General features: G+C 39.3%; 1 protein-coding gene across 2 annotated transcripts in view; it reads right to left on the bottom strand.

Moving 5' to 3' along the window:
- The window catches only part of dst (dystonin), a 528,150-nt gene that overhangs the window by 157,394 nt on the left and 354,104 nt on the right, over nt 1-16,652 (bottom strand). For both annotated transcript variants that reach the window (XM_048530258.2, XM_048530256.2), the window contains 3 exons: nt 8,186-8,385; nt 5,764-6,259; nt 1,548-3,019 (listed from right to left, as the gene is read on the bottom strand). In XM_048530258.2, coding sequence (XP_048386215.2) covers nt 1,548-3,019; nt 5,764-6,259; nt 8,186-8,385 — 2,168 coding nt within the window. The remainder of the gene's footprint in view (nt 1-1,547; nt 3,020-5,763; nt 6,260-8,185; nt 8,386-16,652) is intronic.

Here is a 16,652-nt window from a genome sequence, read left to right as displayed (position 1 = left end):
ATCCTTAATTCTAAAACTTGAAGTTCCAGATTTCCCAGCCAGCAGAAACATTATATCAGCATCTATACAGTCAAACACCTTAAATATTTTATGTGATTCAGTTACATCACCTCTCATTCTTCCAAACTCCAGGAGTTATAGGCCTAGTTTATTTAGTATTGCCACTGAGGTCAATCTACGATCCCAGGAACCAATCTCATGAGTCCTTGCTAATTTCCCTTTAAGTCAGCTATGTCCTTCTTCGGATAGAAAGATTAAAATTGCACACATCACTCTACATGGGGCCTCATTAATGTTCTGTATAATTGCAGTAAGCCCTTTTTCATCTACTCCAGTTCCTATCTAACAGAAATGTACATAATATACACTTTCTTAATTGCTTGTTTACCTGAAGGTTACTTGCTGTGATTCTTACACAAGGACAACCAGCTCTCTCTGAATGTAAACATTTCCTAGTCTCTCACTATTCAAAAAATATGCTTTTAAAAAAATCATACCAAGAGGATAATTTCACACTTTTGCATGTAATATTGCAACTATCAAATCTGTGCCCATTCATCCAACCTGTTTAGATTCCTGTGAAATCTCTGTGAATTCTTCCTCAGTTACTTTTCCACCTAACTTTGCATCAGCAGCAAACCTGAATACATGACATTCAATTCCCTCAAACAAATTGTAAAGAGTGGAGGTCTAAATGCTGACCACTACAGTATCCCACTAATAACTGCTGCCAATCTGAAAATGTTGTTTGTTCTTAAGCCTGTTTTCTGTCAACTGAGCAAACTTCATTCCTGCTAATATAGTAGTCCCCCAATCCCACTATTCATCAGAAACTGTGTACATGCCTGAATACAAGGACAGCTTCCTTCATGGCAAAATAATCCCACAGGAACGTTAACCTCACATATGAACAAAAAAACTTAGTGAGATGAGATAGCCAGAGGACATCAAGGGATATAGATTTCTAACTCTCACCTCCCTACATCCTGACCTGAATATGAACAGAAAGCAGAGAAAATTGGAGAAAGGAAGCAGGATGAGGCAGTGAGGGAATATAGCTGGGAGAGATCAGCTGAACAAAACATAAATGACTGAACACAAGTTCCTCAAAGGGGCTGACCAATGTCACTTACTGTAACACACGAGATAGAATTCTTGATTTTGAAAAACAATACAAATGAGGAAGTTTCATTTTTGACTGAATTTGGAACAGACATTACTCTGACTCTATCTCACAAATATGCAGATGATTCAGCTGATTGTTTATCCATTAAAATGGTGGTACTCCTCACCTCTGATTCAACAGGAACAAGAGATTCTCATTTCAGAAACCACAATAGCTACTCAGTAATGGTGTAGCGTTCCCAATGGCCATAACAGCCTTCTGACTCAACTTGGAGACATTGCATCAACGACAAAAAATTGAATTTGTAAAGCACTGATACACAATTAAAGACCCCTGGACACTATTATACAAAATAATACCACCACAAACTGGTCAACTAAGTGTCTACAAAACCAATGTATAGACTGAGAGAGTGCAGTACCTTGAACGATTCCAGTTGTTGGTTGATGACATCCGTTTCTGTTCCAACACTGCCCTGACTCTCTTCATGCTCCTCAGCGACTGTCATCAACATACTACATGTCTTGCATTTACTGTTGAATTCCTCAACCCGAGCAAGGTTGGTTTCCACTTGCTCTTTTCTGATTATGGCCCTGTCCAGCAGTTTATTGCACTGTTTGCTTAAAGCATCTAAATCCCGCTTTAACCCCAGTAAATCTGGAGAACTTGCTGATTCCAGCATCTGCTTGCCCTCTTTCTTTGCACTTTCAATGCTTGCTGTTAGCTCTTGCAGTTTTACGATGAAATCCTGGGTGCCAGCCTTCTGAGCTTGCAGACTGATCAGATCCCTTCCCACAGGAGCCATGCTGTCCAGTTCATCATCAAGGTCAGCAAATAAGGAAAACATCTCCCGGATATTGTTCTGAAACTGCCCAATGCCTTGGAGCTTGGTCTCCAGGAAAGAGCACCTCTCTTGCACTTGTTGGCTCACTGATGCATAATCATCCTGTAAGGAATTGGTTTGCTGCAGGATCAAAGATGTTCCGGCACTGTCTGAGGTACCAGCAGCCAATCTCTGAGCAAGGCATTTGATATTCTCCACTTGCGGTCCCAAAGCCTGAAGAGTCTTCTGCTGGGCATTCATATTGGTCAGGCATTTATTACTGTATGCCTGGGGTCCAAGGGCAATATGGAGTTCAAGTTGCTGCTTGGCTCCATCTAGTTGCTTCTTGGCATCTTTGACAGAACTCTGAAACTCCTTCACACATTTTGCCATCTCATCCAGAGAATTGATTTTCAGCTGAAGCTGTTCATTGATCAAATCAATCTTTCGGTTGACTGAAGCCTTCTCGCTTTGGATATCTTGCTGATCAGCCTCACTAGCTTCGATCAAGCTATTGGCAGCATTATTTAGCGAATCTATTGCCCTCCGATGTTTGTCCACATCATTCTGTAAACCTTTAATGTTCACCAATGAAGATTCAATTTCTGCAGCATCGCTACTGACTTGTACCCGAGAAGCCTTTTCCTCGCACTCCTGTATCCATGGTAGTAGGTGCGCGACACATTCTCTGTACTTTTCGGCTTTCTGGAAACAGTCCCTCAGTTTCTCTTGTCTGGCTTCCACTTGCTTGGCTAGTACTTCCCAATCAGCCCGGAGGGCTCCCAGACGACCCTGTAAGGCTGTTTTCTCGGCACCAGGCTGCATATTCTGCAGGAGAGCCTCACCTTCCACCAGGATCATCTCGTAGGACCCAGCTTTCTGGGCCAAAGATTTCTGAAACTCTGCCTGCTCATCAATCAGCGAATGCAGGCGCTCCAACTTGGCAGATATGGGAGGCCTTTGGCCTTGTTCTCTGCACTTTTCATCTATCCATGCTTTAAAATCATCGAACATCTGCTGAAATTGCTCAGAATTAGCAAGTGCTGACTGTAGCTGGTGGACTTGGTTTCCTTTACCAAAACAAAAAAGACAAAACATTATTTTAGGACATGAATTGATTCTTCTGGCCATATAGAGTAGGACCATGCAGGAGGAGGCTTTTCGACATTATAGAACTGTGCCAACTCTTTGAAAGAGCTACCAAACTCGTTACACTCCCGTTTTCACACATTGCCCTGCTATTTATTTTTCCTTTTGAACCTTAATTCATTTCCATTTGGAAAGTTAGCACTGACTCTGTTTCCATTGCTCTTTTATACAATGTATCGCAGATTATGATAACTCACTGCATCAAAAAAACGTCCATTGCCAGGTAGTTCTTTCCAAAAATGTTAAATTTGTGTACTCTGCTTACCAACCTTCTTGCCAGTTTCTTCCTTTTTCCAAAAATGTTAAATTTGTCTACTCTGCTTACCAACCCTCTTGCCAGTTTCTTCCTATTTATGTTATTAAAACACCTGATAATTTTGAGCATTTCTTCCTCTGCTCCACAGAGAATATACCCAGCTTCTCTAAGCTCTTGTGAAAGCTGAAATCCCTCACCCCAGCACCTTTTTAGCAAATAGTGCAGAACAGATTTACAAGACTTTAACATCCTTCCTAAAAAGGTGCTTGTGCAAAATTGAACATGATACACCAGCTGAGGCCTAATTCATGCTTCATAAAGCATAACATCGTTGCTTTAGAGTTGTACTCCCCTGTCTATAAAGCTACCTTCTCAAATGTTGTTTTAAATAGTGTTCATGTGTTGTAAAAGTTAATGGTTCTTAAAGAGTTAATGTTGGAGACTGTATTAAGCTCCAATCAATCTGATGATGTCAAATAGGTTGAGATGGAGATAAGGCAAAACATCGTGGAGTGCAGACCTGTATCTAAAGGTTTCCTGACAGCCTAGGAACAGTGTGTACCAAACTAGTGTAACTTGAACCCGATTATGTTAAAAGTTTATAACATATAATACTTGGGAATTTGCAATTTAAAGTAAGCATATGAAATAGATTTTAGCCTTCAGTTCTGCCAAGGTGACTTGTTTCTTTGAACAAGATCAGAAAGTCATTTTTAAGGAGCTCAAACCTAATTTCTAAGAAAGCATGTAAGCTAAATGACTAGCTAAATTTCCCGGGGAGTTAAATTGTGAAATGTTTACAACGTTGAACTTTTTGTGACATACAGAAAGACAGACTGGGACCATAATCAGGGTTCACTTGCAAAGAGCAATTTCATGCCACAGAAGGGCAGTTTAGTTTGTAGTAATCAAAGCTTTCAAAGAGCTGGAAAGAGGTCCGAAAACTATTCAGCAGTTTAAGTAGGGTTTTTCTTAAAATTCAATTAGGAATAATCAGTGAAGTAGCTAATATTTGTGTATCTCTGGATGAGACACTAACACATCTGCTAAATGTATAGAAAGTTGCCAAAAGAAAATGGTTGCAATCTCATCCATTAAGTGAGAAATTAAACAATTAAGATTCAATCGATATTTCACTGAGGTTGATGGTCTCTCAAGGATATGGCTAGGAAAAGGGTTTTTCTTTCTTTTTCCTACTTATGTTAAGATAATTCTGAATTGCATTACACAGGGGTAACCAAACTTCAAAAAAAAAGTTTTCTTGTGAGATCTGACTTTTCCAGTATTACTGTCAGCTTGGATCATAAAACTATAATGCAATAAACTACATCATATAATAATCTACTCCCTGTTGTCCAGCTTGGATCACAGCCAGCACCATCCAAACCCACAACCACTACCATCTAAATGGACAAGGGCAAGAGATACATGGGAGCATCCAAGTTCCGTCCCAACCCGTTGACCATCCTGACTTAGAAGTATACCACCATTTCTTTAGTCTTGCGAAGTGAAACTCATGAAAGTCCCTCCCTATTGGCATCATTGGTCTAACTACAATGCATAGACTGCAGTAGTTCAAGAAGGCAGCTCGCCACCACCTTTGCGTTGGCAACTAAATAGGAAAGGGCAATAAATACTGGCCCAGCCAGCACTGCCCACATATTCCATGCCTGAATAAAAAAACGCTTAAAACAAGAGGACCTCCTTGTTAAGCCTCACTTGTGGTTGTTTCTCAGTCACTTTGGACCAGGTAAACCCTTACATCTTGAGAGAAATAGTGGCAAAATCCTGCTATCCATAAATAACACCTTCAAAGATTTATGTACATCCAGCTCTCTATTTATGCTCCTCCTTTGAATTTGCACTTTTAAAGTTATATTGTCTCTCCTGACTTTTTCTTTCCAAATGCATTATAAATCATTTATTCTCCTATTTTCAAATTCATTTTATACCGGCCAACTGGTCATAAACCAATATGTTTTTCTTTTTTATGACTGTGCAAAGAAGCTAGTGTGTATAATTCTTAGGTCTACAAGTGGGAACTTTTATTGTAGTAAAGTTCAAATTGGCAATTAAATAAAATATAGGGGCAATTTATGGTTAGATTCTACATTAAATTACAATGTATATAGGAAATTGAAACAAATCAACATACGAGAAGATGCATGAGTGCAAGGTTTACCAAGCATGAGATAACTATAGATCAATACTTCAGACTTGTTCTTGCATCACTGTAATTCAGATTACATTGTTAACCTTGTTTTTTTCTCAAACGTGCTTTCCTTGCAGTGCTCTGATGTAATTTCAGATTTGTATTTATAACTTATAAGATCATTGACAAAGTGGGCTTGAATATTTTTCAGTAACAAGCAATCCTTGTTTCATGAATCCTCAGACTTCCCCACTCACCTGCTCTTTCCTCCAGATCTCGGTAGGGTTTCAAAACATTTTCCAACTGCCTGCTAAGCTCAGCCTTCAGGTATTGTTCACGAACGAGGGCTGAGATCTCCTCGCAGAGCCTCTGGGCTTCCTGCACTGATTTCTCCTCCCGCTTCAACTCTGACCGGATTTCACTGGCTGCTTCCAGTTGGGATTTCACAGCTTCGGGCTGGGAGCCAATGGCCAGCTGATCAACCAGCTTAGTATTCAAGATGTTCAGCCTGGCCGAGAGGTCCTGAACTAGACTCTGGTACCTGCTGCTTTTGTCAATGGCCTGATCGATGAGGTTGGACCGTTCAACCAGCTGTCCCGTCAAGTTGTCCCACTTTTGTGTGACGGTAGCCAGCTGATTGCTCACAACTCCACTGGCCACAGCAGGGTCATCCAATCGACTCAAAATGCCGTCAGCTGCTGTTTTCAGCTGTTCATGTTGTGGCTTTCGTGTCTCAAACTCCTTGAGTAATATCTGGGAATGACAGAGAAAAATCAATACAGTGAAGTAGGTAAACCAGCCTTAAGGAAGTAATCTAAGAGTTTTGAATGATACAAAACTGCATCAGCGAGGGTCAAGTACTTTTCTTGTTATGGTATTACCTAAGCCCAGACTTACACCAGCATACGTTTGTTATTTGTAACTTATGTGGCGCTACTGCATTCATATTGTGCACTGGCATGATTCAGGCAATTCCAAAATTCAAAAATGGTTCACAAAAAATCTTGTCGGGTGAAATACATTCTGCATCCACTCATCAGAATGAAGTAGAAACATAAAGGTTGCCATTTATTTTTATGTTGACGTTTTGTACAGAAACAGGCATTCAATTGAACTACAGAGCTTTGAAATTTTCTGCTTTCACTGCACTGTTCTCCATCACTTTCTCATCGCCTGAAGATACCCTTGTAACTAACCGAGGATAAAACTAACTTTTTGACCAAGCTTTTAGCCATTTGTCTTGTAACTGCATATGGTTTGCTGTTAAATTATGTTCAATAACAATCCAGGTGACAGATTACATCTTTGTTCTTTTTGGGATTTATAAACAAATTTGAAACTTAGACTGTAATATTATTGAAATGCCAGGGAAGTTTTGCAATTTGGAAAATTAAAACAGTGAGCATTTTCTTTTTTCAACTGTGCGGGATAATGTTTCTTTCAAAGCGAAGAAGGGGATACTTTGACACATCTGTGTGTTCATGAAATTCTGCCCGATAACAGCTCTCTGATTTGTTGGGTTGCATTTGTTACTGAGCTCTATGTGCAACCGGAGACATCCAGTCTTCAGCTGAAGGCATCTCCCTCCCTCTACGTCCATGTTAGGATAAAGTAAGAATGCTTAAAGAATGGAATTCCAACAAGAAATTACATCTGTTGGATCAACTATTGAAGTGAGGAACAACCATCACTTTACAGACATCATGTCATCATTGCTGAAATCTAAAGAAACTGAAATTTATCTCACATCTGAAGTCTGGGCTTTTGATCTTTGGAATTATATCACTTGCATATTTTCTTTTCATTCCATAATATGTATCAATCCTTCTGTCTTTTATCTGTCTTAATTTTGACTGAGTTTATGGATATTTTGGGGCTTCTAAACAGTTAACTTTAAGTAATACAGCAGTAACTTAGGAAATTTTCTTTTCTCTGCCGCTTGTTAAAATTAAGGGCCCTCACAATAAACATTTATTTTCTGGTCATGACAAAACCTGGTGTGAATTGCTTTTGTCCTGAGTAGCAGTTAGTCAGATGAACTGTTCATCTTAGTGGTCTAATGGGGCTTTATACATTTTGTAACAGCTTATGAATTAGTGGGGCACAATTATTGGTACACTCCTTCCAATTAAGCTGTGACAGTATTCTGATTGCACTTCATAAGAATCCTCCCATGCCTGTTTATTTTGCCCTATCCCTGCAATTTCCATCTCCCAGATGTACTTGCTTAACTTAAATCTATCTAACAACTCCCATGGGTTCATCAATAATATTCCTTCCATCATAAGGTCAGAAGTGGGATTTTGCTCGTGATATATGACATTTGTCAACACTTTTGAAAATAAAAAGCTAACTTCTGTGCTTCTAATCACACAGCTAATACTTGGATCAGGTTTAAAAAATAATCTTTCAAATGACCATCAACTCAAAATGTGGTTGTTTGGTCCATCATGCCCGTGTTAGCTTTTTTGAAAAACTATCTAACTACTTCCACTGCTCTGCTTTTTCCCTGGAGCTTGGAGATTTTTCCTCATCTCCTCCTTGTCCAATTCTCTTTTGAATGTGTAAATCTGCTTCTTGGCAGTTCATTCTAGATCCCAGCATTCCACCACAAAAAAACAAAATCTCAACATGGTCGGTTTCAGTCAAAATGTTCACTCAAGATGGTTTTGTCCTTACCTGGACTTGTTGCTTCTGATTGTTCAACATATGTGGGTCAATGGAGAGCGGTCCAAGTACATTCATCATTAGTTCCTTTTCAACAAGCCACTGGCTGAGCTGCACCTCTGCCGTCTCAAACTGACTAAGGAAACTAGATGACTCCTCCAACTTCTGCTGCCGGTCTGCTGCCGACTGGCTGACCTGTTCCCATTTTGAACCTAAAAGACAACATTGAAAATGCATCCTTTTTTTAGAATGAAGCCTTTCCTTACCAACCAAATTTTTACAAGTCAAAAGTGACAGCTTTTCTGCAATGATGAGACCAGTTTATGTTTAATCGGTCAGTGGTTTGGTTGGATGTAACTATTCTTTGAAATAGCCCACTCCTGTGTCACACATGTAGTGCATGAGCAAACAGCAAGTGGGAAAGCACAGGCAAAGAGTAACAGAATGACACCTGGAGTGAGCATGCAAGAAAGTGAACACAGAATGAGCAACAGGTAAGGTCCAACATACACAGTGTAGAGTCATACACCACGGAGACAAACCCTTTGTTTCAACCGGTCCATGCCAACCATAATCCCAAACTAAAATAGTCCTACCTGCCTGCCCATATCTCTCCAAACCTTTCCTTTTCATGTACTTATCCAAATGTCTTTTAAACGTTGTATCTGGACCTACACCCACCACTTCCTCTGGAAGTTCATTTCACATACAAACCACTGTCTATGTAAAAGAAAAGTCCCTCGTGCCTTTTCTTAAATCTTTCTTGTTTCACCTTAAAAATATACACCCTAGTCTTGAAATACTCCATCCGTCAGTAAGATATCTGCCATTCACTTATCTCCACACCTTATAATTCTATAAACCTCTATAAAGGTCACCCTTCAACCCCCTACACTTCAGTGAAAAAAGGTCCTAGCCTATCCAGCATCTCCTCAAACCCTCTGGCAACGTCCTGGTAAATCTATTCTAAACTCTCTTCAGCTTAATAATGTTTTTCCAAAAACAGGATGACCAAGACTGGACACAGTACTCCAGAAGAGGTCCCACTAACGTCCTGTACAACCTCAACTTAACATCCCAACTCCAATACTCAAAGGTCTGAGCAATGAAAGTAAGCATGCTAAACACCTTCTTAACTACCCTATCTATAGGTGATGCAAACTTCAAAGAACTATGTACCTGAACCTGTAGGTCTCTCTGTTCTACAACACTGCTCAAGGCCCTACTTTTAATTGTATTAGGCTTGCCCTTGTCATTATACCAAAATGCAATATCTTGCATTTATACAAATTAAAATCTACGTGCCACTCTTCATCCAATTGACCCAATGTGGAAAGGAAGAAGGATAGACTATGTACACAGTCAGATATGGCATGTAGAGTGGGAACAGCGCAGGACAGAATAGGCACAATGAGATAGAGTAGACAGGGTGAAATACAGTAGACTGGGTGAGCAGACACTAAATTACATCATACTGAGTGAGCAAAGAGCACACACAATGATTGCTGAGAGCGGTACATTATATGGAGCGAAAAAGAAGATAAAGCAAGAACATGTGCTGAGACGAAGCTTAAGCCGAGAACTCAAGGAGAAAGAAATAACAAAGAATGAGAGCTGAGGCAGGGTGTATATGCATACAGAGGGAAGGCACACTCTGGGGGGAGGTGAGGAGGAGATGGCGTGTGCAGTCAGAGAGAAAGAGAGAGTTCAAAAATATGACAGCAGAGAACAAGTGAATGCACAGTATGGAATAAGATGATATTGGAGGGAAAGTTCATATAGTTTGGAAAGGAACAGCATCCACCTGGAAAAAGGTGAAATAATTGGGGGAAGACAGTGGGAACAGTGGTAATGTCACTGGAATGTTAATCCAAGCTAAAGTTCTGTGGACATGCGTTCAAATTCCACTATGGCAGATGTCAAACGTTGAATCCAATAAAAATCTGTAATAAGAAGCTTATCATAATCACTGTTAATTCCATAAAAACCCATCTGGATTCACTAATGTCCTTTACAGAAGGAAATCTGTCATTCATGCCCACATATGGCTTCCGACCCATGTCAATGTGGTGAACTCTTAACTGTTATCTAAGCAGTTAGGGATGGGAAATAAATGCAAGCCTACCAGCGACGCCCACACCTCATCAACAATTTTTTTAATAACTAGAATCTAACATGATACAGAGTGAAAAGGAGCCCAATAATGATGTGATGGCGAGAGAATGTGGAAACAATTACACCCATTGTGTGTTTCCTTATTTTCCCCATGCTGTTCACTTGAGATATGGGTAATTACGGTCAGCATTTAATCCGTTCCGAGGTGTAATTCAGAAGATGGTGCTGAGGACTTTGAGCTGCTGACTATGTGGTGAAGATCCAACCACAGTGCTATTCTTTAATGTCTTCAATAAACCCAATGTTGCATAACAGGCATAGTCAGCAACTCACAGGATGCACCCAATAATTTTTCTCAACTATCTCTGAACGTAATTGTTGGGAACTGGACTCGGCAATGATATTGCCAATCAGTTTGATAGGAGATGCCACCGGCTTGCTGAGAAAAAGAAATGAGCTTTTCACCAAGTTCAAATGTACCCCACATTAGATTACTCTTTATAACAACTGGAAACAGAAAAATTGAGGCAGAAAACATCATCTGTGCTGGTACATGTGAAATGATGGAATGTACACTGAGGACAAACAGCTGTGACCTGAAAATAAAGAGGACAGCAGAGAGTGCCATGGGGTCGATACTCAATGCCATTATAGCTCTGAACCCAACAAGGATCCAATCTCCCAATTTAACTAATTTATCAGACATTGTTTTGAGCAAGTCTCAACCAGATTACATGGGGAAACCAATAGATGTGTTGTATTTGGACTTCCAAAAGGCATTCAACAAGGTGCCTCACAATAAGTTACTTCATAACAGCTCTCAGTACTAGATATAGCATATTGGCAAGGATAGAGACCTGACTAATGGGCAGGAAACAATGAGTGGGGATAAAGTCTTCTTTTTAAGGTTGTGAATCTCCCACCTGTGGGGTTCCACAGGGGTCTGTGTTGGGCCCACACTCTTCACAGTATATATTAATGACCTAGCGAAGGAAGTGAATGCACTGTAGCCAAATTTGCAGATGACATAAAAATAGGTAGAAAGGCAAGTCATGAAGTGAATGCACACAGTTTACAGAGAGCTATTGGTATATCATGTGGGCAAAAACTTGGAATTGAACTATAAAGTGGGGAAATGTGCATTTATTCCTTCTAGGAGGGAAAATAAAAGAGCACAGTGTTACTCAAATGAAGAAGAATTACAAAAAGCTGTAATACAAAAGGGGCTTGGACTTGTGTATGATGCACAGTAAGTTAGCACATAGGTGCAGCACATAATCAGGAAAGCTAATGGAATGTTGGCCGTTATTGTGTTGGTGAGACCACATCTGGAATAATGTGAGCAGTTTTGATCCTCTTATTTGAAGAAAGATTTCAGTTCATTAGAGTCAGTTCAAAGAAGGTTTAATAGGATGATCCCCAGTATGGTTGGATTGTCTTTTAAGCAAAGGCTAAACAAGTTGGGTCTCTACATACTGGCATTCAGAAGAATGAGAGGTCATCTCATTGAAACATATAGGATTCTTAAGGGGTTTGACAGGCTAAAAGCTGAGAGGATGTTTCCCCTCATGGGAGACTTTAGGACCAGTGAGCATAATCCCAGAATAAAGGAATGCTGGTTTAAGAATGAGATGAGGAGGAATTTCTTCTGTTTGAGGGTAGTAAATCTGTGAAATTTTTCCCACAGACTGTTGTCAAGGCTGGATTGTTGAGTACATTCAAGGCTGAGATAGACAGATTTTTAATCAGTAACAGAATCATGGGTTGTTGGTTGAAAAGGCAGAAAATTGGAGTTGAGATTATCAGATCATAGCGAGTTTTGAGAAGATTTATAGCTCAGGTTGAGGTTCTGGATGCGAGTTTGCTCGCCACCAGGATACATGAACTTCAACTAGCCACAAAACGACATGACCCACTATCACTAGTATCCTTACATACAGATGAGGAAGGACACCACTTTGATTGGGACAACACATCCATCCTAGGACAAGCCAAACAGAGACACGCATGAGAATTCCTAGAAGCATGGCATTCCAACTGGAATTCCATCAACAAACACATTGACTTGGAGCCAATCTACCATCCTCTGAGAAAAAGAACAGGAAATGACACTACCATTGCAGGAAATGACGTCACCAACCCAAGGAAACCTTAACAGATAGATAGAAAGCAGGACATAACACCAGCGCTTCATTGGAGGCTCACTGATGATGTTACCTACAATGATGACAAAACATCTGAAAACCAACCTTCCAGCTCAGCGAGCAAACTCACATCCATTATCAGATCATACATAATGATTGAATAGCACGGTAGAATCAATGGGCTAAATGGCCTACTCCTGCTCCTATGCCTTAAGGTCTAACAAAGATAATTGCTTAAATAATATGAATACTTTCCCTTAAATTGTTGAAAATAATATTGACATAATGCACACTCAGAATTCCCTCCTACCAGAACATTAGTACAAAATAATCAACAATGGTCACTGTCTCCTTACAATGCTGAGTCATGTCTTGGCATATTTCCTGATGTCTGGTACTGACAATGGATGCACAGATCAGAATTAGATTCCATGTTCCAGCATTGGTCACCAAGTTAATTCATTAACAAGTAATGTGTATTGCGTCAAGCTCACTTTTAACTTAATACACAACAGGCTTTCAGCAGAAAATGGAATAACTGCTCCAAAGAAATGATTTATAGTTTTAAATTACTCCCATCTATAAGTTTCTAAGTCACTTAAACAACTGGTGTAAGTTCAAGTTTACTCTGCATGTAATGAATATTTACTACAATTTCAATTGTTGATTTTACATTCAAAAAATGAGAAATACAAAAACTTCTGTGTTTCAATGTTGCAGCATTGAAAGGTGCACTAAAGGACTTAATCCACATAATGGGGTTTCCTCTCCATTACCATTTTAAAACAAGTTGATTCAAACGATAATTTCATCTCACCATGCATTGGGGGAATATGGCTAACTTGCCTGATGCCATCAATAGGCAGAATTCACACTTACAGGAACCATTTGGAAGCTTTTTTTTAACTTTTCCCTTCTTATGTTAGTTTCTATGTGGGTCTTGGGATTCTGACTATTCTAATATCCCTTTAAGAGAATACAGAGTCATAGAGTTGTACAGCATGAAAACAGACCCTTTGATTCAATTCGTCCTTGCTGACCATATATCCTAAATTAATCTAATTCCATTCTAGCATTACGACCTTGTCCCTCTAAACCCTTACTATTCAGATACCCAGCCTGATGTCTTTTAAATATTGCAATTGTAACAAACTCCACCACTTCCTTTGGCAGCTCATTCAACATCACCAACTGCATAAAAATGTTGCCCCTTAGGTCTCATTATAAGTTTCCCCTCTCACCTTAAGCCTATGCCCTCTAGTTTTGGACTCCCATACCCTGGGAAAATGAGCTTGGCTATTCACTGTATCCATGCACCTCATGATATTACAAACTTCTATAAGGTCACCCCTCAACCTCCGATGCTCCATGGAAAGTAGCCCCAGCCTATTCAGCTTCTCCCACTAGCTCAAACCCTCCAACCCTGGCAACATTGTCGTAAATCTTTTCTGCACCCTTTCAAGTTTGACAACATCTTTCCTGTGGAAGGGAGACCAGAATTGAATGCAGTATTCCAAAAGTGGCCTAACCAATGTCCTATACAACCACAACATGATCTCCCAATTCCTATACTCAATGCACTATGTAAACGATCAGGGAATCAGGGTACAAAACAACATGCCTCCAGGAGGTGGTTAATGGTGCAGCTAAGAGTAACATTGGGAAGCTGAATGCTAAGTGCACCTGTTTGCTGCAATATACATGTTTGTTTGTGTGTATGTATGTGCATATATAACAGATAGTGTATATCAAAAATATATCAGTTACAGTCTTTAAATGAGTTACAGTTTACTCGTGCTGGATGTGAATTTGCCAAGTTGTATGAGGGAACCAGAAAATGCAATACTGACTAATCGGTCTATCCAGGTGATGGTCATGAAATTGAATGTCTTAAAACTGAATTCTTAATCTCTTTTGTCAAACTTATGTATCGCTGCCCATGCAGTTCTGATAAGTAGACAAGCTTCAAGCTAATAACTGTGAACAAAAGTAACATGACAGCTTTTGTCAGGAGGAGGATGAGATTGAAATCCAATCTAGTCTTGATTAAATAAAGGAATTTTTAAAAACTGACTAGCAGTCAATTTACAGAGCAACTTAAGATTTATTTTGAATTTTTGCCAGAACATAAGAAACAAAAGTAAATATTACTTAAATATTTTTCACAATTGTAATAACTAAATGTGCGGAGTGCAATTTTATAATAAATGAAAATGTCCCATTACTACTAAGTAGTAGTTTTGATAGCTTTAAAGAAAAAAAGAAAAATGATTACAGGTCAGTGTTCACCACATGCTTAACTTTCATCACTTGATTGAGATGTTTTATGGTGCATTTGCAGTTCTAGATATATATGTTAATTTTCTTTGCATCAGCTTTATCTTTTCTGCTAAGACTGCAGAGAAGAGATTTGTTGGCAATATATGGGGAAGTTGGGGCAAGGGGAAAAGGTGAGAGGTAGAGAGAGATCGGAGGGGGATTCCTGATAGTGAAAATGAGAAGGACATCTGGGGGATGGAATGGTGTGAGGCTGGAGGATAAAATGAGAGCAAGATAGAAAAAAGAGGTAAAATGGGAGAGACAGACAAGAGAAAAGAAAAAAGTTAGATAGCGAAATAGGTTGAAGGGGAGAGATGCAGGTGAAGAAGTCATGGAAGAGACAATGGGAGAAAGTTCATTAGTTCCAACATTGAGTTTACAGCAGCCAATTCTAGGTTACGGGTTGCACTAAACAGTGTAGCAAAGTAATGACAGGTAAGTGGAAATCCACTTGGGGAAAAGACTTCACAATAATTGTTGAGCATAAACAAAAAATGCTTTGAGGGAGCAGCTTAAAACAAATACAGACGCAAGTGGCAGGTATGTCAGGCATTCAAAACCAACCATTCATCCACTGTTCAACAGAGAAAAATGCCCTTTTCAGAAGAGCATTTCTACTGCATTAAACTTACAATTCCCATTTATGTTTTGTCCATTTCTTTGCACCAAAGCCTTTTTTCTTTTTGCAACAGTTACATTTTGTTAAGCATTGGTGTTTTACTGAGAAAGTCTGCATATACAACTCGTCTTTTTGACTGAAGAAACAAGGAAGCTATTTAGCATGAAGTAAATCTTAAAAGATTATAAGAGGAATGATGAATAGGTCACAGAAAGCAGCCCCATGATAGCTATATTTAAATTAAGAACATAGGTCTATTTGTACATTAAACAGAAGGGTCAGCACTTCCCCAAAGGGTTTGTTTCATGGTTCAGAAACGTAACATTTCAGTAACAAAAAATTGTGCCCCCAAGCCAGATAAAATTATGTAGTGAGTTGACTGATACTGTGGCAACTAACTAGTAAGCAGATGAACCTTACTTTTTACTTATATCATAAGTTAATTCTTAAAGTAATTATAATTCATCAACTATGAAGCACTTTGGAATGTCACAAGGTTGTAAAAAGCACTATATAAATTCAAGTCTTTTATGATATATCCAGGTTAGGGGCAGCATCTGTGAACAGAAACAGAGTTCCTGTTTCAGCGGGTACAACTGTGGTTCTCTCTCCACAGATGCTGCCAGTCTCAAATACCATAAATCATAGCAAGTCAATCTAGGGTACAAGAACCCATTTTTTCAAAAACTGGGTTTTGCACTGACTCAGCACATGCTTGAATTTGCTTTTTCAGCCATGCAGACTGCCCTTGAAATAGCAGTCGGCCTCAATATTTCACCAAAGGAATGTGCATTTTTCTTCCCAATTCCTTGTAGCTGGGCACAAGTGTTCAAGCAGATGATACAAGTTGTGTTGTGCTAATGTGCAGGAGTTTAAGATGTACCCACTTAATGGTGACCCCTCCACATTGCTGGCTCACTTTGATACTTCGACCATAAGTTATTGGAGGAATTTTCCAAAGGTTTTGAAGGTTGACTTCTAGGCTAACTTTAATTGCATTTCTACTGTTTTCTGTTTTTATTTTAGATTTGTAGCATTTGCTTTTTCTGCTCGATTTTTGCCATGCACCACAAAAGTAAGTTTCCAGCACAAAGTTCATTACTTCAATTTGAGCAGTTAATTTCTTGAGAAAGGAACAATTTTCAGTTCTGTGCATCCAAAATCTGAAACAAAGCTAAAATCTAGCCTCAAATGAAGGAAGTATCCATCCACTCTAACAAACTCAACAAACCATTTTGTAGCATCCACAGAATACACATGCTAAGTGTTCTAAATCTTAAAA

This window comes from Stegostoma tigrinum, chromosome 4 (assembly GCF_030684315.1).
Source record: "Stegostoma tigrinum isolate sSteTig4 chromosome 4, sSteTig4.hap1, whole genome shotgun sequence".
NCBI lineage: Eukaryota > Metazoa > Chordata > Chondrichthyes > Orectolobiformes > Stegostomatidae > Stegostoma > Stegostoma tigrinum.
This window is presented reverse-complemented; position numbering and strand designations above follow the sequence as displayed.